Raw genomic sequence first — 23,091 nt, 5'->3', positions numbered from 1 at the left:
CATGGCGCTATGCTCAGAGGGTGTACTTGGCTTGCTACCTTTCGTTGGACTCGGCCTTGCTGTGAGCCCGCTCGTAGCCGGGGGAGTAGGTGAAACTCTCCCAGTCTTCCGGCACGGAGCCCCTGTCCGCAGTGCTGGGCCAGCGGCCGATCGTCAGTGAGCCGTTGGGAGCCGGGAAGGCCAGGCCCAGGCTGGCCAGGTTACTGTGGCTCCTCTGGAAGGACTGGATGCCTTTCAGGCTGTCGGGGCGGCGCGGCGCTTCGTCGCTGGCCCAGTCGAACCTGTCCTCGGACTCCGCCACGCCGACACTCCCCTCCGCCAAGCTGTCCACCTCCCCGGCGTCGTCCCGGTCCTCTTCCACGCTGATGGACGGGGTGCGCGGGGCCGCCGCCGCCGCCTCGCCGGTGTCCTTGGACTCGCAGATCGTCTTGGCCGACTCGCAGCTGCTCAGGAGCTGCTCGTCACCGCCGCCCTTCTTCAGGGTCTCTGTGCTGCCCAGAGCCTGCTGAGTGGCAAGGGAGACCCCGTCGCCGTTGTTCATCTCCCTCGAGCCGCCGTGTCCGAATCGGGGTGTCAGCAGGGGGGAGGAGTACGGAGACGGAGCCAGACTGGGAGGACGCAACGACTGGTCGTCACCTCCGTGTTCAGGGGACGGAGCGTGAAGATGACCTGGAAGACAGAAAACCGTCAGCTGGAGGCTGCAGGGGATTGTATTCGTATGCGGGCACATCACACAATACTTGAAGTGGATATGTGATGGCAGGGATGCAGCAGTATGACACCGACAACTCGCTGGTATAACCGTGCATTCAACTATGGCCACAGACCAAAACGGATTCTTTTCACGCGTCTTGGGTGTTTGGGAGTGCACGAGAGTTAAGAGTAGGCAGAAGCAGCTGGACCTTCATGAGGAGCGTCACTGAAGACGGTCGGGGAGAGCGACACCACCGAGCTGCAGGCAGACTTCCCTCCGCTGTTGGAGTGTCTCAGGTACATAATGGACTGCACCTTCTCATGATACAGCTTCCCATCTGGCAATCAGAGATTAAAAACAAAACAAAAAAAACAAAAACAAAACCCAAGTGCATTAAACTCATGGTGCCCTGATACAGAGGTGCTGCATAAAGTGGCGGTGCTTCCTCACCGATATGAAGGGAGAAGTAGAAGCTGGATGGAGTGTGACAGACGTAGGTGTTGGTGGGTGGGTGAACGGCCAGCAGGAAGTTATAGATGAGTTTCAGGAGATCCATGTCTGGAGGTGAGCCGAGCACCTCCTGGATGATTTTGATGAATGATAAACACACTTCCTGTGGGATGGCAGTCAGATGCTCGTCCCGATGCTCCTTAAGACAAACGCAACGCTTTTAGAAACAGCCCCCCCTCCCGAGATGAACCGGACGTCCTGCCAGCAGCTTTATGGCCGACACTCACCTGCAATACCTGGCAGGTGAGAAGAAAGCGATGCAATACTTCGGCCTTGAGAAACTGACGGATGTTGAAGACCTGATGAGGGTGGTGAACTCTGATGAGGATCTCCAAGGCAGCCAGCAGCGTTTCCCAAACCCCACGCTATAACAAAATCACAGACGGGAAACGGGACGGAGAGTACACACTGAGTATGTGATCTTCACGACTGTAAGCGACTTGAAAACTGAATATAAAAATACCACGAAGCCACTCTGAATTTATATAGACAGATTGAACATTGAGGCTAAAAATGCTAATCATGTAACCAAGATCTTAAAATACTGTAATTTCCGGACGATTGAGTACACCTGAATATAAGCTGCACCCACCCAATTTAAAAAGGAAAAAAAAAAAAAGAAAGGTCAGAGTTACGTGATGCACCTGAATGCACCCATGTATGAGGCATGAAGCTTATTAACCCCTAAAAATTCATAAATTAGCCAAGTCATTGTTTAAGCCGCATGATTCAAAGTGTGTGAAAAAAGTAGTGACTCATAGTCCGGAAATTACGGTAAATACATATACAAGTTCTGGGTGGAATTTGTCATCTGGATTTAGGGAGGCAGTGAGAAAAACTTTTGTTCTCTTACTTGTTTAACATACTATAGTTTCAACTCAACAAAATACTAATTTCACCACATCTATAGTTAGTTTATCCTCCTTCAAAAATTAACTTTCCAATTTCTGTAATGCAAAAATAAAAAAAAATCTTGATGTTGTATTTGTCATTTTTCATTTGAACGTGAAACAAACACTTTGCTCTTCCGCGTGTGCTCATTCTGTCATTCTGTCATGCTTGATTTAGGAACTTTTCGACGTATGCAAGTTTACCTCGGCCTTCGCCCAGATCTTCCAGTCTAACAGAACGTCCGAGAGGAGTCTGGTATCCTGCACCACAGCGGTCGACTCGGTGTCCAAAAGGAACTGCCCGTCGTCCCCGAGAACCAGCACGGGACCACTGCAGCACCCGTCGAGTAAGGTCTGAAAAGACAGAGGGCGTCGGTCAGAAATACTTCTACGGAGTTTCAACTCTAACTTCCGGAGGGCCGTGCACTCCAATCAGACCCAAGTATCAACATATTGATAACCAGTAGTGCAGAACAAGAGGCAAGAGGAAAATCAATTCAGTCTTGGTGAAATTTTTGGGAGTGCTTTTTACTCCGTCAAATCTAATGCCATTTACTGGCTGAGAAGCCTTGTCTGTATTGATCAAAGTCTATCATTTGTGACCAGCTTCACTGCAGTGGTGATAAATCTTGCAGTCGTTTATGTCTCTGGTGGACGGAGGGGCTATAAGGCAGAAGCTTGCACACTGACACACAGTTGTTAATCACCATGACAATGTTAGAAGGTTGAACTCGGTGAGTTTTAAGGAAAAGACCAATCTCTTTTTACAAGCACAATATGAAAGTGGAGAAGAAACTCCCATCAACTGTGGCACAGAGGAATTCTTCCTATCGAAGATTGATTATCAGCATTTAATATTGCTCATCAGTGCAGTTCTGTGATACACAATATAGGATGTGGAAGCCTGATGTAACGAAGGCAATCAAATGTGCGGTTCAACTCTGCAGGTGTTTGGTATTTCATCAAGTCGACAGACTCCTTTTAAGCACACTGCCATCACACAGCTCAATTACAGACTCAGCTAGAGGGTCAAGTCACAGCGGGGCCCCCCCAGCATTAACTCGGAGAGGCACCACCGAGCCGAGCTGGATCACACTCCCGGCGAAAACAAGTGATGCGGAACACGCTTTGACGAACGGAAGCGACGGGAACACGGAGAGAGAGAGGGGAGAATCTAAAGTGCGCCTTACCTTCAGCATATGATATCCCACGGTGCATTTGGACTTGATGAGGACCTGGTGGATCATGGAGTAACCATGGTAACAGTTCATTTCATGGATGCGGTGTTGGTTGAACTTGGACAGAGACAAGAGGACTCGCAGAGCCAGAGCCTGAATCTGCTCACTGTCACTGAGCTCCACTGTCTGAAGGCCGTGGAGGCCCATCAGCAGCACAAGGGGGAAAAAAAGGACAAAGAACAATTCCATTTACCAAATGAAATAGTAAAAACTCTTTTTATATAGCTTCTGCTTCAAAACTGTGTTCTCACAGAGTGCATAACAGGCCAACGTGAATCGTTTTCTTGAGAAGATGGAAACCAGATCTTCAGCTTTCTTTTGACGTGAAAGTTGCTGGCATGAAAACACGACCAGCACGGTCACTTCTTCAGAATCAGTTGAATAACTTTGCTAATTACAACGTTCAAACACAGACAAGAAGTGATTCATGCGAAGAGATACAAGTTTGTCGTTTGTCTTTTTGGCTCACAAATGAATTTTCTAGCTGTGGAATCCGTTTAATGTCTCCATTTTAATTAATCCCGTGCTGATTTGTTTGTATGGTTTATCAACTGAAAAACAAAAAAAGCAGCAAAGGCGAGAAAATCTTCTAAAAATAAAACAGCAAATTCTTCTAGTTTTCTTTAAGGTGATTCATGTGAAAAAAAATCCACATGGCTTGACAAAGATAATTTTTTTTTAGCCATCTTCCAGGTGTAGTCTATTCTAATTTGCATGAAAGACAATGTACAGCACTTATTAAAGTTTTCAAGTTCATTACAGAGCTAACACACAGACTCACACACCAAGGACTATTGAGAGTTACAAATTAACCCTCTATAAGGCAATTAATAACTTGGAAATTGAACATTTCCATTCTAGTGTGTTTGTGGATGTTTCACGAATTCTAGAATTTATTCTTGAGTTGTGAATTTGTGAGTCATCACAAATTTGAACGCCAGATCTCCAGAAGGTTCAGACCTATTTCCTTCGCTATTATCAGACTGTGAGAGAAACACAGGAGTTGCCAAATAAGGTGACCAACTTATTTATTGTGGCAGGAAGTCAGACGACTCACAGCCCAGAAATGAAAGTGTTTTGCTCTACTTGTGGGGTAAGGGTGTTAAACACACCGGGCCAGACCACACATGGCCAGGAACATTCATTGTATTTGAAATATACAAGTGTGTAGCAAAAGCGTTCTTAAAAAAAAAAAAAAAAAAAAAAATGGGAATGAGTGTACCTGTGCGAAGAGGAAGACAAAATTCCCGGTTCCTCCGATCTTGTGCAGGACGCTCTGCAGGCCGTGGGTTTCAGTGGGCAGCAGGGCTCTGAGAGCAGTGGGATCCAGAGAAACACTCTGCACCTCTTTGGAGCTGAATGGCCGCTGGGTGACGACAGTCTTGGCCTGACCTTTAAGTCTGATGACGGGCTCATAGATTGTGTAGACTCTGGGACTGCTGGGGGCATAAACTACCGCCAAGCTCTCCTGCGTAAAAAAGCACACAATCATCTTTCCAGGCCACATTATCATCCCACAAATTCAAATAAGTCATAGCATTGGAATTATAGTGAATTTCGAGTTAAAAAAAAAAGAAGATCCGGAACAGCTTTGTGATTGATGTTTGTTAGACTTTTTGAGAGTTAAACATAACAGAGAATCATTAATTGTGCTCGTCTTACTTTTTGCTTTCCTTCGTTTTTTTAATCAGCACAGCCATTATCAACAAAGCCATTAGAATTTAATGGGAGAAAAACTATTTTCAGTCATACTGAAATAGCGGCAGCTTAACTATAATAGCTTTTTCCATTTGAGACAAAAAAAAAATTACTTCCTACCGTGCAGTATCATTAATGATAGCTAATTGGAACGGCACATTACTCATATACCGTGAAATGAAACAATAAATGAGACATAGGAGGGATTAGCCATGCTTACAGAGCACTTGAATCCCAAGTACAAGTGTGGAGTTTAACATCTGCCACACAAATATTGGGTACTATGATAATGCCTCATTTATTCAAGAAATTTGTCTTTCATGCTTTCTGCATCCTGGTGTGAGATAACTGAGCGAATAACAAAAAAAAATTACTTACGACCAAGCTTGTTGTTTCTACATCTTTGCTCCTCATCAGGATCTCTCTCACGTGCTCACACTTCAGGCCTTCCTGAGTGACAAACTTGGAGAATATTGCATTTGGTTTGCCATACTTGCAGGGCATGATGGAGGTGAGGTCCGGCCCACTGGCGTACAGGAAGAAGGCCTCCTCAGATCCTATTCTGGACCCTGACAGACAAGAAAACATCAAGCTACATTTTAACAACACTGCAATTGAGCCTCAAAAAAGAAGAAAAGAAATATATACGTATATAGCGAGTTGATCTCTCGTCAACTCGCCATGTTACACTGTGATGTTTAATTTCTTGTTTTCTTGAAACTTCCTGAAAACCCTCGGTCCCTCTTTTAGAGGAAGCGACTGCTACTTGGAATTAATCCCGAGCCGAAGCTTGACTCATTACTTGGGTTCACAAGTTGGGGTTACCTTGACGCGGGCCGTTCGCAGCCAATTAGAGGCAACAAGAGAAATATTCAGTGAGCCTCTCGGCAGAACACAGGGAATCCACAGCATGCCACACATCTGCACCAGACACGGCCTCGTGCAGACGGATACCGGCCACGCTTTTAAAATATAAATGCATCATAAACCATTTATGCACCCTCGCTCGTCGGGTGATTTGCAAAAAGGGAGGGCTGTTATCAACGTAACACCAGGGAGCAGCACTGAGGACAGACATGATTCAATCACGCACCCAAACAGGCTGCACATACATAGTGAGGTGATGACTCTCAGACTGGTATTGAATGTCTGATATGTTCCAGACACACAATACCCACCATTAAAAAGAAGCACGGTGCCCATGCTCCAGCGTCCACCCTGCTTCAGCAGCTCCTCGGATGACGGCGCACAGTGGCCCAGCATGCAGAAGGTTTTGTTGCTGTCAGATGATAAACTAGACTTTCGAGGTAGTGTGTAATCCAGTGAAACTTCACATTTCCTAAAAAAAAAAAGAAAAAAAGAAAAAAGAAAAAGGGGTGGATATTAAGTGAAATTAAATTATTTAAGCAGATATTCTGATAAAGCAGCGATTTTAAACACATTTCTGAGTCAGCTGAAAAGCTCCCCCCTGCAGCGCCTAGTTCAATCAGAGTCTTGTTTCCTCACCAGATGCCACACACCCAGACAACAACACGGCCATGGATGTTCTTCTTGCCCTCTGGCTGCTGGCTGTAGGTGAGGCTGAGCTGCTGCCACTGGCCCGCTCCGAGCACTCCCTCGCCAGAGTCGGCCTGCGCCAGCAGCCCGGCTTTTATCTCGTCGTTGGGATCTATACAAATCCTGAAAAGCAGAGTGCAATGCTTCAAGGCACACGCGCTACGAATACTTCAGCATTGCATTCTACGCACAGATCTTCGAGACCTCCCTTCCACACCGGAGCTCACCTGAATGTGAGAGAGCCTGTGGAGAAGTCTGCCCACACTTGAAGCATCAGTGCTTTGGAGCCCATGGACAGAATATGAATGAGGCCTTCCTCGACTAATCTCGTCCCTGCCTGCGTTGAGCCGTTGTGTGACTCACCGGGGGCTGGGTTACTTTTTTCTGGAAAAACAAATAGAAAGAGAAAATCTTGAAGCGGGCTTGTATTAATTGGAATTAGGTAGAAAGGATTTCTTAAGAAGAGGGTCTCACCTTTTTCTCTGTCCACATCCTTCTCCTCCTGCTCTGCCACCCGCAGCCACATAGAGGCACTGAAGCCGCTCGCCATGTGGGGCCAGCAGTTCTGACCTACCAACGGCAAGTGGAGGGGGGCGATGTGCCAGGGAGAAGACCGCAGGTGGCTCGGTCGGCACTCGGCGTCCCCCTCCCTCCGGGCGGGAGACAGTTTGCCCTTCCATAGCAGACCAACACTTTTGCCTCCAGCGGTGCAGTTCTGCCTGGAGCCGGGGGACAACCCTCCCGGCGTCAAAGTCCCAAGTATAATCGGAAAAGTCAGGAAATGAAGAGGTTCCACATTCACGTTGGCGTCGATGATTTGTAAGATGCCCTTCAGTAACGTTTCCTGGAAAAGAGCGTAAATAAAGAAGGTAGAGTCTGTCAATTACTAATTTTATATAGGATTCTTTTTTTACATTGTGAAATATCTTTTTAAAGTTTCAATTAGATCCTTCGCGCATTCCCAACTCAAGCAAGCTATTAACAAGCTTCATAGACAATAATGAACAGATTAGCCCCAAAATAACATGTATAAATGCAACAAAGTTCTGCGTTCGAAAGCAACACCTGGTCGCTGTCTAAAAGAGCAAAACAACCATTAAGCACATCTGACGCGTCTCTTTTTTTCATAGGCAGAAAGACACACGTCTCAATGTGTTCACTTGGCTAAAAATACACTCTCCTCTTCGTTTTGAACACACTTTTCTTGAGTACAGATTATTAATGACATCTGCTACCAGATTCCAATTACGCCCAGACGTGTGGTTTAGGTTGTAGCATCACATCTGCTCTGTAGACCCTGGTGTTAATTATACACAGAGTGAAGCGGGCCTTAGGGTGCATTATGTGTTGATGATTTAAAAAACCAAAAAAAAAACCAGTGCCTTTACAAATAGGTTGTCGTCAGTGCTAAAAAGAAAAAGAGAGAGAGAGAGAGAAAAAAAAGGCTGAGTGTGCGAGCACGAGCTATCAGTGTCAACACCGCCGACGTAAGAAAGCTGTTGAGTGGCTGATCGGGTTTGCTATTTACAGTAGGTGGGGTCTTCTCCAGGAAGAGGCGAATCAATAGAGCCAGTTCCTCCGCTGTGATACGCTGGCTCACCATGGCAACCAGCAGCTCCACCAGCACAGTCTGGCAATCTGAGTGGAGACCAATGAAGAGCAGGTTACGTAAACAGCTCGTCTTCTTTTGGGCATGCAGTAGAACACCGGCGGGTCAAAAACGGCACCACTTCCTGCTTTACTATGATCACGGTAGATGCAAAATAAAAGTGAGTATCAGATACAGTACACAGAATTCTACAGTTTCATGGGGAACTACTATATGAATTTGACAAGAGTCATTAGATCATTAATATCTTTAGTCTTGTATAATTTGAATATTGCAATTCTACAATGCCAAAAAGATTCCTGTGAGCCTTACATGGGTCCAGCTGTACAAGGACAGCGAGAACTATTTATACACGATCTGCTGTTTCAACCCCCAGGGAGTGACTTGGAAAAACAAGACGGCTTACAAGAATTTCCAAATGTTTTGCTGAAAACCTATCCAAATGCAAACAGTCATTTCAGATATAAAACAACCAGAATATGTAACAAACCGTGATACGAGGGGTCTGCTTGACTGAGGATGTTGTGAAAGCCAGACAGAATAGTTTTGACTCCTCCCTGTAAAAAAAAAAAAAAAAAAACAGAACAAGAGGGTCAGTTTTTTTAATCTTAATCTTCAGAGCACAGCTGAGTGAGGCTGTTGAGAGCGGTCACAAAGTTGAAGAAGTGGCCAGTCTGACCTGGTCATAGAGCAAGGCGGCATTGCGGCGGTTGGCGTTCACCGCACCGAGCAGGCTGTGAAACACATGGCTGAGAACCTCCAGGTCGGGGGAGCCGGAGGCGAGGAGCTGCAGCTCCATCGTGCAGATCTCGGGGAACAGGAGCACGCCGCGCCCGGGCCCGTCCGCCACTGCCGCAAACTCGCGCAGCGCCGCCGACTCCACCTTCACACCTAAGAAAACAGCAAGATCAAACACATATCGAGGCGCTCGTCTACACGTGCGTGGAGACACGAAGCAAATCTCACGCTGACTGACACGCCGCAACACACACAGACGTGGAAGCCCGCGCTGGCTGAGCGGCTTTGCGATCCACAGGCGTTCCCATCCTTCAGCTGCAACCTCCCATCTTGGAGGCGGCACATAAAAATGAATTAGCTTCAGTGCTGTGCCCGTTCTCCGAGCAGCATGGGAGTTCCCTCATGATTTACAGGAGAGCAGCCCAGCAGGCTCTCGCACGACTTCTGGGAACCTGCTTTTATTAATGAAGCGAGCTCGGCTCCCTAAGCAGGACGACAACAGTTTGTCACCTTCGGAAACTTGCACATCGGGCTACATATTGCTCTCAGTAAATAGAAACTAAAAGGGCCTGTCACCTGAAGGGTGGTGTAGATCTGCTGCGTGCGTTTGGTTCAAAAAAATGAAATGCAGCAAGCAACCGCTGCAAGTTTCCAAATTTATAGATTCATCTGGCTGTAATGATAAAAATCACAAATCCTTCCAATTAAACTTTTGTCTTGTGTTGCATGAATAAACACAAGCAGCTTTTACGAGGTCAAAACTTGTTAAATCACCAAGAGAATCTGAGAAGATTGCAATTCAACGGAGCCAGAAAATCTTAATTTGATCATAAATAGGAGGAGAGGCAGTGTGGAATGAGCAAAAAAAGCCAAGGCGACAGCTGATGGCGATACGCCGACACTCCTGTCCATCAAACAATATGCTCCTAAATAAGAGTATTTTCTTTGCGTAACACTTTCCAAAAGCTCAGCTGTCACCAATCACATTCGCTGTCTCTGAATGATCGAGCTCACGTGAAAGAAAGACTTGCAGTGTTGAGGAGAGATGCAGGGTTCGACTTCAGTGCTTCACAACCATTATGGTAACGTCTAAAACCGATTTGGTTTACTCGCTCAGCTCTGCGGGGCTGAATTAAAAGATTCCCTTCTCTCTTTTTTTTTTTTAGGAACCAAGCAGCTTTCCGGGAAGTTAAAACCTCCACTTGATGGAGACTTCAAGTCACAAGATCGAGCTCATGAAGCCTTCCAGTTGTAAAATATAAAACAATGATTCCTTTCTGAGGCGATGAAAGTGCATGAGTGTAACCAGGCCAAGTTCTTAACCCATAAGACCACAAGCAGAGAGCTGATCTTAAGAGACTTGGGCTCCTTTTCCGCTGTGTCATTGAAACACAGTGAAAACTAACCACATCTTATTGCTCAGCTTCCTCCTCTGCACCCCAGTGCAAGAGGGTTTTTACTTACATAATCAAGGGCTTTAGTCAGCAAACTAGTGAAAGGCCACAATGTCTTTTAAAATGTTTCAATGAATGAGAGACAAAATATTATCAACGGCATGTTCTACATTTACTGGTCAGTTTGTTTTCCAGTGGGAGAAACAAGATTTCCCAGGGCTAAAAGTCTGCAGGTTTAAAGGTTATAACCAACATATGACCCTAAAATCCATCAACGTCAGCTGGCTCACATTTATCACCAACAAAAACAAATAGGGGAAAAGACCGAGGACCTGGAGCAGGCACGGTTTAAAAAGTTCTTAATACAAGTAGAGCAAACTATGTGCGAAACCAACTTCACCTCCTATAATTGAGGCGTAGATGTGTGGTGAGCTCTGGGTTCTTGAGGAGGAGTGAATGGGAGTGGGAGTGTGCGAGGGCCATGCAGACAGAGTGGGACTTACCCTCTTCCTGCTTCGCCATGTCCTCGGGGTTGCTCTCGCTGTCGGCGTCGTAGCCCTCCTCCTCCCCCAGGGGCTTGACGCCACAGCTCTGCACCTCGTCCACCTCCTCAGACAGATCGCCGGCTGGGGCCGCCCCCTCCACCAAAATCTGCAGCTTCTAACATGAGAGCGACAAAGCAAGCGAGAGACAGAGAGAAGGACAGAGGCACACACACACACAAAAAAAGTTAGGACTTTTAGTCCAGTCAGCTCAAATAAAATCGGCCAAACTAACATCTACGCCTGGTTAGTTGGCAGGAAATTGTTCAGACAACAGAAATTACGCAAGAGCTCACCAGTGTTGTTTTATAAAACTTCCCCTTCACCAAGAAAATTTTAAAGCCAAAAGTATACCAGGTCAAAAAAAAACAAAAACGTGGCTGTACTGCTTATGAAGAATGCAAAATGAGGGGGGGGAAGAAAGAAGAAGAGAAAAAAAAAAAAGAGTACAAGATTTTGGTCATAAGACAAATATCAGCTGACTTACAAAGCACTCACACAGCCCAGTTCCCTGACCTGAACAGTCAGTCATCATATGTGCATGTCGGCGCACGCGGGCGCACGCACGCACACGCGCACACACACACACACACACACAAGCTTACTGTAACAAAAACCTCTATTCCTTTTATAGTAATACCTGGCTTTGACACTCAGCCAAGGTCGAGTATTTTACAGAATTGTTCAATTAGGTGGAAAAACTTTATGGCGTAACATTAATCTGGAAGCTTCCCGGCACACACTTGCGATGGTTAAGTGAACATCACACCCTGCTGGCGTCACGGAGAAAGAGCTAAGCTGTTAGGAAATAGGTAAATCTATTATATAAAACACTAAATCCTCCTGTGTTGGAACAGGCTTAGTGGAGAAAGGCATTTTAAGACTCGGGAAAAACACATCGAAGGCTGTGAGAGAGAGAACACACTCACTGCCAGGTGGGAAGGAAATTTTAGTGTGGACAGCCAGAAGAAAAATGGTCATCTTCACACATCCACACTCATTTCCTGGAACAAATAATAGTAGTCGCATGGTGGGACGTAACCATGTCTGGTCCGCTCCATCTTGCAATAATATTGAGCAAAGGCTCCAGCGATAGTGTCTCTGCTGAACAGGCGAGAGTCGCTGTGACCAATGCCAATGGATTTTCTTACTCGTCCGTCTTATCGCATAGATATTGTCAACGTGGGTGAATATTGCTGGCAATGTAAACAACACTGTTGTTGGTGTGACGCTAAACGGCCTGATATTAAGTTGCACAAGTCCTCGGAACAAAGCAGCGTCTGTGACGAGGCCGTGTTCCACTCCCGTCTGCAGCGGCGGCTCGCTCCGGTCCGGAGGCGGTCATTATATTACGCCTGTCGTTTCGTTGTACATCAGGCAGATAACAGCTGCTTAGCAACGTCACGCGAGTGGCCTTTCGCAGCAGTCCCCATGCTTCGCAAGACTTTGTCTGGAAAACGGTCTGCTAAACTTGCCTGCTAAATAACGAGCTGAGATTTGTGTGTTTCCGCCGTGTTCAGGTACATCCGTGGCAAACGGGACGAAGCAACAATATGTTTTACTGGACACAATGTGCTTTCCTCCGCATGAAAACAGCTGGACATGAAACCCACAATGTGCAGACTGTGCGAATGAGCTGGGTAACACCTGCATTGGGCAGCAAGACCTTCTGACAGTAATTGTCCTCTTGACAGTGCTTCCTTGGACACAATGCAAGACGAGTCGATAAAGGCTCAGGTGCAGAAAAAGGTTGCTGGTTTGTGGTCGCACATACTCGATTTAGAATAGTGGGATATATCTCCACAGCTCCCACAGCGGCCTGACAATTTCACAGGCAGTTTACCTTCGTCAAACTTGCTATAATCAGTGGAAAAGTCATGAGATAATAAAATACGTCAGAAAAAAGATCTACGAGAAGCATTAAAAGATTTGATGATTTAGTGAAATGAAGCAGCCACCTGAGCCTTGCTTAACTTCAATTGTAATGTATGTTAAAGTTTAGTTTCAAAAGAACTATGCTACAATTATAGAACTGACAGCAGAGACCCCGAATGACAGTTTTAGACTGCAGCAAATGAAGTCATGACACTAAATCAGTGACTGATGATCGCCGATGGTGCATCTATGTTACAGATGTGGTAGATGGGAGATAAAATGATGTCGCTGCCAGTATGAGAAAAAGAGCTTTGTGCTCGTTTTGAAATATGCACTATATTAGCCAAAAAAAAAACCCAGAAATGATTCAATCAAAACCCGATTTAAAAAGATTACTTTTAAGCAGAACAAATGTTTGTATAGAAGTATTATGCCAATAGCTTGAATGTGTGTTATACAATGATGGCATCTATCAGCAGAGGGTCTCATGACCAATGCCTGACTGGCTCCAACTTATAAAGAAACAAATTTCCTTTATTTTTATTTATTTGTCTATTGGCTGACTGTTCATTAATCACTTGATCTGTGCGAATTCAAAGGAAAATGTACAAATAATGACTTTAGAAATATTTTTTAAATGTTGGAGGACTCATCCTGCATCTGAGGGTATTCATTATTTTGTGCAAATAGAAACCCTTTAGTCGTTGTCTGTCTTCAGGGATTGACAAACAGACTGAAAAAAATAATGTAAAAGACCAGCATAAGTATAAATGATAAAGTAAACTCACTTTCACAATATATGACTCACCCTGTCAGGCTTCTCCTCGGGAGGATCGGGACACGACGACACCTCCGCCAGCGCTACTCTCAGCAGAGAGTCGAACAACGGCACAGCGAGGTCAGAGTTCACCATCCCCGAGCGAGAGAGCTGGTCCCTCACCTCAAACAGCATCTCCTCCACAGTCTGCAGCTGCGAACACATGGAGATGTAACGGTTTCACTGAAGCAAAGATAAGAACACCTTGTTTTGTGGTCAGTGATGGAATATTTGGACAGGATGACGCACATGCTGTTAGGAGTACCTGATAGGAAAGCTCCGGCTCTATCCTCTGCAGGGCCGAGTTTGCGCTGTGCAGACAAATAGCCAGCAAGGCTTCCAGGAGACGAATACTTTGTAGCTGCCACTCTTCCTCCAGCCTCTTCGCTGGGTCTTTAGTCTTTCCTTCAACCTCCTCCTGTCCGGGACCAACGGCTGATGCGGCGGACTCAGGACTGCTCCTGACTTTACCGTCCCTCTTCTTCTTTGCTTTCCCATCCTTGGTCTTACACGAGAGCTTTTGGATGACCATCGTCATGAGGCGCAAGCAGACGTCCACTCCTCCCAGCCTGAAGAACTGCCTCTGGAACAAAGGGCTGGTGAGGTAGATCCACCGACACACCGACCAAACGTCGGCGGCACGTCGCACCTGCTCTTTGGACGGCAGAGCGACGCTGTCGGGGGACAGGTAAGGCAGCCGCCCCCCGAGCGGTTCGCTCGCTGTGCTGTCGTAGCCAGAAGTGTCCTCAGAGTCATTCGCGGAGTCGCGGTCGGAATCGGCCTCTTTGCTGACGCAGAGGAAGGCCACGCAAAGGAAGAGGTTGATGATGTGGAGATGGGTCTCTGTCCGGCTGCGTCCTGGCCCACGGCCCTGTGCGCTTCGAGGCTTGTGACGGGGATACGCCTCCTTTAGGCCCTCATAGAACTTGCTGAGGCTCTGCGGGCCCTCCCCGACCCCTCGGGATCCCAGCTCCTCGGCCAGGCCTATGATAGCCTCTCTCTCCTCCACATCAGCACCCTCCAGCTCATGAAGCACCCCGTCAGTCTGCTGGCGTCCAATACCAATTATAAGAGTCTCGAACACCTTCAGGGCTAAAGAGCGAGTCTGGTCCAGGTAGACGAGCTCCGTCACCTGGTTAAGTCCATTACAACTGATGAAAAGATCTCGGATCACCCTGTAACACAAAATAATGAAAATTGAAGCAGATAATACAGAGAGTGGGCATCGATAGTTAAAATGGACTACGGACACTTTTTAAACTTTCATTTCTACATTTAAATGAAATGCACATTTCACTCACTTAAAATGTATTCCACACACAAATTTAGCAAAGCACGTCTCCCTGGCCCAGGTATATTAAAATAGGTTAACAAAGAGCACATACATGAACAAGCGCACGCTCGCCACTCAATCTCATCTGACAAACTCCATAACTTTAAAGAAGTCTTTATGTATGATGAGGAATTCTGCATTAATGTTGTAACAAGACTTTTAGTGACTTTGAATTCCAGTTATAGCAGAAGGGCATCTGGTGTAAAAAGCTAGACAAGCCTCCGCCGCAAGGTGGGACGATTTGCTGCAGCAGCCCTTATAAAAGGGAGCATCCAAATAGGCTATCATCAATATCAATACTAATGCTCCTACTCTGTTTCCCTGGTTAACTGTGTTATCCTCTGTTTGCGTATGTGTGTTTTTGATGGAGCATCGTGAAAGCCCAATTCAAAAACATTCAAACTGTGCCATTGTTATCTGAAGGTGAACCCAGCCTGTACTCTGCAAAACAAAAGTGACATTTCATCCTTTTTAATGTGTTTACAGCTCGTGATACCCGATAAATGATGCTATTAAAACAGCGTAAATTATGCTGGAATAAAGCGTCACCTTGGAGTCGAGGGTAAACCAGCAATTGGTGTGAAAAAAAACCAACCCTCCCATGAGATGTGATAATGTTGTACCGTGACAAAAACACAACCAAAAAAAACCCCTCACTCATCTAAGCGTGCAATCCTGTCGCCAACAAAATAAAAACAGATGTTGACCGAGAGCTTTGACTACGTGAAATGGATAAAACATTTTATGTTATTAACTTGTTGATTTTATTTCCCCCTCCTTCTTTTTTCAGCTTTTCTTTACATTAATAATGTGGAGCTGAATAAGTCTACTTTTTTTCTGAACATTTCTCCTTTTCATTAGTGGTGTGAACATCCATCAGGATGAGTAACCATTCGTCTGCATATTTAATGCTCTCATCCAAAGTTCTTTTAAGCAGAAAGCTCCAGCAGTGGTGCAAGATGATGAAGAGAGAGGCAAGATGTAAGATGATGTACAAATCTGAAAGAATTACTTGTTTCGGATGTTTAAAAATTTCTAGTGTAGCAGAAAAAAAAAAGCGACTTTACTGTTGCGAACTGGTTTGCACTATTTAGTTAAACCTCCCAAGAGACATCTCATCCTTCCAAACAGAGCAGAGGTTTTGGAGATACAGACAGAATTTGCCCATTAAACTTGGTGAAAACTAGACTGGACATTGAATGCGTTTCTCAGACTGCTGAGGCAGCTGGCTACGATTTTCAGATAATGAGTGAAACCGCAACAGCATAATGAGCCAATACATTAGGGTTGCACAGATCAATAATTCGGTTGATTGTTCGATTTGCTGATCTCATGTTAACGAGTAAGATTCTTTCACAGCTCTGTTTTAAGTTTATTTGCCTGCAATTAGTAACAAAGTTATTGACATACAAAGTTGTTGCTTTTTTTTTTTTTAAGTGTACATTTTGTGTATGTCAAACTACAAAATTGATTGCAAATGACTCGTACAGTTAAAGAGTAATTTGCAGGTACTTGTGTAAGTAGAATTGAAACCTAGACCGGGTTAGAATTTGAAGAAATCGATGCTGAAAATGCACAAAGAAAATTGTCAAATGTTCTCATGATAGTCTAAAATGACATTCCTCCAAATGTGTGACACTTCCTGGGATGTGAGCTTTGCATAGCAATAAATTTTACAAAGTCACAAGCACCTAAAATTGTGCTAAAATTGCCTCCAAGTGTCTTTTGAAAAGCTTTGCATGAAACTGCAAACACTTTGAATGTCAGTCAAACCTGCAGCGAGCATAAAAACGCTGAATTTGAATAAGGGAAACCATCAGCCTACTGCTGACAGAGTGTCTCACAGCACCCCACCACCCATTTTCTGAATTTGCTGATCCCGTCTATTGTCGCAAAGGGATACAGGCTATCCCTGTATGCACAGGCCAAAAGTAAAGATACAGGCAGGATGAGATGCTGGGATTGAAACACATCAAACTAAGTATTTGCAATTCCATTGAAGTACTGGATAATCTCAAAATGAGATAAGTCAACAATCTTCTTTGACTATTCAATAGTAAGACATACTCTTATTTGACACAACACCTGCTTTTGCCTGACAACTTTGCTTGTCCCCGTGTTACATAAAAGGTCAGCAATTTTCCATCTCTCGCTTCACAACCTTGTGATAAATTATGGATGAGCATCAATTAGCAATGACCTGGAGAGACGGATCTTATGACAAACATTTGCCAGCGAGATTAGGTGTCTTACTTGGAGCTGACAAATTAGATTTGCTTTTACAGGTGCAATAAAAGGAAAATAAAAAACGCAAGAAAAACAACAACAAAAAAGCTCCTCTGCTAAGCCTGAAAGCTGAGTAACAGATTATGGAAAAAGTTAAAGCCGTATTCAAAGGCTAACATTACAAATGACACTGGTGTGAAACAAACTATCACTGGGAGGAGGTGATGCAGAAAGATATACACGAGAAAATGTGTTATAGAAAATAACTCACCTTGATTTTAGTAGTGCAGGTAATGTTTGCAGGTAAACAAGGAGCACCTCCACAGGCAGGCACTGCGTGTGATAGCTGCAGACCTGAGTACAGACAGTTGAAACACCCAGTTGCTGGGCATGGTGGGCCAGCTCTACCCCTCTCTGCAGCACGGGATTGAAGATGTGTGTGTAGAGCTGCCATTGCACTATAGCGTTGCCCCGCAGGGTCAGGTGGCACACATGGCCAGCTATCTGCTGGCTCAGCTGCCATTCCTCACCAAACACTAGCTCCTGGTAAGCCTCCAGAGCATCCCACTTCCACAGCATGTCCTCAGCTCCCCCTCCACTCGGCAGGATACCCTGGGAACGGTAACAGAGACTGGTAGCGATAGTAGAGTGTTCTCCATGTTGCAGAGTCTCTTCCAGACCTGGCAACTGGCTGCTGTCCAGAGTGCAGATGTTACAGGAGGCCAGCTTGGCTTTCTCTGAAGGCTGACCTCCCCCAAGCTGGTCTAAAATCAGTCTGGCTAGTACGCCGAGTACATGAGACTGGTAGCTACGCAGGCCCGGAGCCTGGAAAGCGTGCAGCAGCGGTCCTACGACTGAGCGAGGGTCCATACAACAGCAGATTCCAACAGCCTGCACGCCAGCCAGCACCTGCAACACAGCGGGCCCGCTGGGGGACAGACGCTGCAGGAGCCGCAGACACTGATGGGCACATGCTGCCAGACAGCAGCAGCGCTCAGGGTAACGTACAGCATCGACCTCGAGTCCATCTTTACCCTCGCCGTCCTCCTCGAAGGGGTTGCGTCTTGCAGCCTGCTTGAAAGCAGAGACGGGCAAACCTGACAGGTCTCTGTGGTGATGAAGAAAGTGGGAGTATTCGCAGCGACGGTGGCGGCGGCGGGCACATACAGATTGATGCAGCTGCTCCGACTTTGCCTTCTTCACAGCACTGATGATCTTAAAAACGCCAGTGATGAGACCTCGTAGCCTCTCTGAAGCCTCACCTCCTACTTCAGAATCTCTTGCTCTACCTAGTCCCTCCAGTCGCAGCACCGTGGCCTCAAACAGCTCCAGGCCGCGGTGCTGGACAAATTCGTGGATGAGCTCCAGAGCTTGGCTAAAGAAAAATGGGTTGGGTGTGGAAGCCTGAAGGCAACCCAGAAGAACTTGTAGTACTCCTTCTAAAAGCTCTGGAAGCAGTAGTGCTCTGTGACGATAACGGGAGAATGAGAAATCGTCCTGCACCTCTTGCAAAGTCTTCTTGGGCCGCGGCGCAAAAGGGTTACTCTGCCTGTCCAAGCATCTTCGGATTTTGAGGGTGGCTCGCAGCAAGTCTGTCAAACTCCGCCGCAGACTGTCCGGTATGCTGTCGTTCTGACTCACGTCCACAGACATTAGGTGCAGGATGGTACGTAGCAGCATCCTCTGAACCAGTGCGATCGGCTCCTCCGTCCAGCCTCCAGCAAGCTCCTCCGCCGCTGTTCCACTTCCACCTCCTCCCCCTGGACCACAACAGTCTCCAAACTCTGTCAGGATCTCTGTGAGAGTTGGTACAACGCTGACAGCCAGACCTGGGTTATGGTTGATGCTCATGTCAAACTTGCACACCTTCTCCAGCAGGGAGAGCAACACATGGCACAGATCAAAGGGAGAGTTTTCCATGCGGTTGAATATTGATATTGCAGCTGGATCCGTCAGGGTTTCAGCATCTGCCATCTGGGCTCCCGGAGCGCGGGGGTGGGGGTATGGCGCACTCATGCTTTCCGTGACGGTGGTGGAAGTGGATGTTAACTGCGAGGCCTCCGAGCGATGGTGCTGACAGCTTACCTGGATGGTGGAGCCATGGTATCTTCGGCTCCTTGCCCCACCCGGGCCCAACACAGGTTTGTCTTCAGAATTGGCTTCTGAATCCGAGGTAGATACCTGAGACTTGCGAGCATCTTTTACAGAGTATCGCTGCGCTGTTCTGCGCGACCTCCGTGATTTCCAGGTGCCGCTGCCGACGCGGGGCCTCTTCCCAGTGTTCAGCTCATCTGTGGTTGCTTTCTGTCCTGTTCTGAGGGGGACGGCCTTCACCTCCTGGCTTAGGAATACCTCTAGTAGCGATGGCAGGGTGAAATCTGTCAAGAAGGAAAAGAAATGTGAGACCCATTCGAGACGTTTGGAAAGATTATACAACATACAATACTGAACATGAGCATAAATCCAAACTGCACCACGAAGTAGAATCATACAAGACCTACTCATGTCACTTTTGTATTTAAGCTGCAGGTCTGAAGAATGGTAGAGTTCGCAGGTTGTAGATACTACTTTGCAGTGGAGAATAAATACATTATACACACTGGGTTATCAGCAGCCATTGTCTGTTTGTGGAGGGACCCCATAAGCGAGAAGTAATTAAAGTAAAAATGTCTAGGCTGTGTGTTAGAGTGAATCAGCAGTTCTGTACTAAATGCCCGTGTCATCCTGAGGTCACAGTCCTCCGCAGGCGCTCGTCTTCCCTTGTCTGTGCCTGCTTACATTTGCAACTCGATCATCCTCTGTGGCAAATGGCTCAAATTGATTCTTTCATTGCAAAATTAGTGTAGTGGAAAGGCTGCAGCTCTATTAGTACATAAAGCACCAAATGAAAAGCAGTAATCTGTTGAGCATATCAGAGGTACAATATAGAGCAAAAATCAATGAGCACACATTCCAGTATATTTGCAAAAAAGTGCCAAAATACTGAAAAACCAATCGACTGGAATAATTTGTAATCAAATGCATAACGGATGGCTGGAGAATCAACTGCACGTATATGGTTACACAACATCTGTGGCTCATAAAACAGGCTATGCATTTAATAGTTGGAAAATCGCTATCACTTGATTACACAACAGAGACAACTGTTCTGTGCAGCTGATGTTACACTCTGAAGATTAAGTCGGGAAATTGAAATTAGGAGCTGCATACCAGAAGTTGGACATGTGGGTAGAGTGACATGTGTGCTGTTAACGTCGGTATTTGAGAAGATCCAGCAGTACGGGAGCGTTCGCGGCTACTGACCTGGGGCTTTTTCTTCCTGCACAGGAATCTTCCACACCAGTGGGAGCAGAGACAGCAGCAGAGTGAGCAGCTCCTCCCGACAGGTCAGCTCCTGGGAGTGCAACAAAACACACTGAGGATACCTAGAAAGCCTCCTTGCCACCCTCCCCTCCCAATCCTTTGGTCACCCTGGGACGCCATGCCCACACCCTCCCACCACAACACACTCCTCACTACACTTGAATCAGGCCATCCATTTGGACGTCACTACTTTTAACAGTCGTGACTCAGCGTCTCACATTAGATCTGAGTCGTGTCTGAATTTCACAATTTTTATGGATTTATTCCAGCTGGAGACAAGATTTCTTAAAATGCACATTTAATCGGTTCGTTTTTATCGTGCCTCTACGGTGCAAGTGTGACAGGAAGCAATGTAGCAGCTACTCGACAGACTTGCTTCCGAGAGCTCTGGGATCTCGCGTGTCTATCCAGAGTATTTCTCCTCCGTGTGTTAATTAAAAATGATCAACCTACGACTTCATGTGTGAGTTAAGAAAGTTATCACCTTGCGAGAAATATACAGAATTGTCTTAATGCAAGACAAACTGCATTAAGAGTTTAGTTTATTGTTGAGATACTTTTTATTTTTGTTATAAATCCAGGATAAGTGATGATTCAAAGAATTTATAGCACCACTAATCATTTTTGATAGTTACTCTTCCACAAATGATCGCTAGAAATCATTCACGCTGTCCTCAAACATCCTCATGAACCACATGCAAGTCACTAATTAAATAGTCTCTTCAAAAGACACTTAGGAAGTCAGACAGTCTGATTACTTTTGATGATTATAATAGAGGAATATCTGTCTGTGACCAAGCATTTTCCATGAGTTGGTGATGAGACAATCAAATTCAACAGTGTTTAAGAGGCTTTCTAATGGAACAAAGAAGATTGTTGGTACTATTAAATGAAGACAGCTTTACTGAGCAGATCTAAACAAGCAGATGGAATTGAAGCGACATCGTGGGAGTATTTAAAAACACACTGGAACAACTTGAGATAAAGCCTCTGCTAAATTCAAATAATAGATATGAGGTTTTTTTAAATAGTGTCTCTGGTTGCTTTGAAGAAGAAAATACTAATTTCCTGAAGGACATAAGTGGAGTTTGTGATCATATATTTATACAAGACTGCCTTCTGTAATGAGTCTTGCATTTAAAAGAGAAAGTATTATTAATGTGTGTGAAATAAGTCGAGTAACACAAGGCCAGGAGTGACACTGACACACATGAATATGATACTGAAGAAAACATTCTTTTCTTTAAACGCGAATACAACATCTTCTGCTTTGAAGAAGAGAAGTGTTTGGGTGTTGGATAAAAAAAACAAACAATGACAGCTGCTGGTGTGACATGCCGTCTTAATCCAGCGAGTATTGAATCTGATGACACCTTTAGTGAGGCAAACATCAACACTGAGCATTTATAAATAACCAAGTTCACGCGCGTCTGCACAACAGCAACATGCTTGACACTGGAAACCAACTTTGCCCTGTAACTCTCAGAAGACATGATATTTACCACTCTATCGTGATCGCACACAAATTTATTTCTACAGTGAATCACTTCAGAGGGTATTTTTGTGTGTGTGTGTGTGTTTTTTTTTTTATAAATCAGTTATACATTTACTCAAAAACCGTTCCGGGAAGGACTTTGCGGAAGTCTGAAGAACAACACATGAGGAGGAAACACTGGCCTCTATCAGAGCCTGGTGCCAGTTAATAGAGGAAAACAATATGTGCCTCTGTGCAGCCATTCCTATCATTTAACCTCAGCAGAGAGTGCTTACAACACGGTGTAACCTTTGCCCTTTATGGCACAGTGATATAAGCAGTTTGACAGAAACATATAAATGCCCGTACAAGTTTATTTAGTAATGTATCTGGCTAGACCACTTAATGCAGATCGCAAAGTGAGTGAGCAGAAGAGAATCGGTCGGTGGTGGTCACACTATCATTTCCAGGAAGCCACGTTCTTCCCTACACTGACGGCAATTTGAATAAACCCCGGTGATTTTTCCTCTGCTGCAATATAGATTTGTCACTATTTTATGATGGATAAGAAGCATTACATTCCAATGCCTGAAATGATTCCACAGTGTTGCATATTTAGGATTCAGACTGCTGAGCTGAACACTTGCATCAAATGTTGCAAGGAACATTGGTAGTGATGCAAACTCAAAATCTATCTGCAATGGGTCACATGATCAAAAGACCTGCCGGCACCGCAGAGAGAATGTCCTGTTTAGATAAAGTCACCATGCAAACTATAAAAACAGCAGACACGGATGTAAACTGTGCCCAATCTCTAAACAAATGTCGCAGCACTGGTTCTCATTAACCCTATTTAAACTCTTATGCATTCCTCCTTACTTCTTTAGTTCCAGCGGTGAAGAGTTAGAATATTTTTACATTGTTTTAAAAACTTTGGATTGGCATAACATCTCCTCCACCCTCTGTTAGTTTCCCAGATTGATGATCATGTTAACTGCACACAACTATAGCCAATGCATTTACCGGAGTAAGCATAAGTGTAAAATAGTTGAACTCAGTGGTGTATCGCCAGAAATTACAGACAAATATCTTTACTATGAATTAACAACAGCTTCTATTAAATAGAAAAGGAT

General features: G+C 45.3%; 1 protein-coding gene across 1 annotated transcript in view; it reads right to left on the bottom strand.

Annotated features, from left to right (window-relative positions):
- The window catches only part of lyst (lysosomal trafficking regulator), a 56,025-nt gene that overhangs the window by 16,509 nt on the left and 16,425 nt on the right, over positions 1 to 23,091 (bottom strand). The window contains exons 4-23 of the mRNA XM_080507057.1: positions 20,425 to 20,515; positions 17,393 to 19,499; positions 13,828 to 14,737; positions 13,554 to 13,715; positions 10,832 to 10,988; positions 8,876 to 9,087; positions 8,687 to 8,753; positions 8,116 to 8,225; positions 7,062 to 7,431; positions 6,815 to 6,971; positions 6,537 to 6,710; positions 6,209 to 6,369; positions 5,409 to 5,599; positions 4,555 to 4,800; positions 3,285 to 3,458; positions 2,299 to 2,448; positions 1,432 to 1,569; positions 1,145 to 1,343; positions 903 to 1,031; positions 39 to 669 (exon numbers count right to left, since the gene is read on the bottom strand). Of these exons, the coding sequence (XP_080363183.1) occupies positions 39 to 669; positions 903 to 1,031; positions 1,145 to 1,343; positions 1,432 to 1,569; positions 2,299 to 2,448; positions 3,285 to 3,458; positions 4,555 to 4,800; positions 5,409 to 5,599; positions 6,209 to 6,369; positions 6,537 to 6,710; positions 6,815 to 6,971; positions 7,062 to 7,431; positions 8,116 to 8,225; positions 8,687 to 8,753; positions 8,876 to 9,087; positions 10,832 to 10,988; positions 13,554 to 13,715; positions 13,828 to 14,737; positions 17,393 to 19,499; positions 20,425 to 20,515 (6,536 nt within the window). The remainder of the gene's footprint in view (positions 1 to 38; positions 670 to 902; positions 1,032 to 1,144; positions 1,344 to 1,431; positions 1,570 to 2,298; positions 2,449 to 3,284; positions 3,459 to 4,554; positions 4,801 to 5,408; positions 5,600 to 6,208; positions 6,370 to 6,536; positions 6,711 to 6,814; positions 6,972 to 7,061; positions 7,432 to 8,115; positions 8,226 to 8,686; positions 8,754 to 8,875; positions 9,088 to 10,831; positions 10,989 to 13,553; positions 13,716 to 13,827; positions 14,738 to 17,392; positions 19,500 to 20,424; positions 20,516 to 23,091) is intronic.

This window comes from Blennius ocellaris, assembly GCF_963422515.1.
Source record: "Blennius ocellaris genome assembly, chromosome: 13".
NCBI classification, from domain to species: Eukaryota; Metazoa; Chordata; class Actinopteri; order Blenniiformes; family Blenniidae; genus Blennius; species Blennius ocellaris.
Note: the sequence above shows the minus strand (reverse complement) of the source record. Positions and strands in the feature narration are given on the sequence as shown.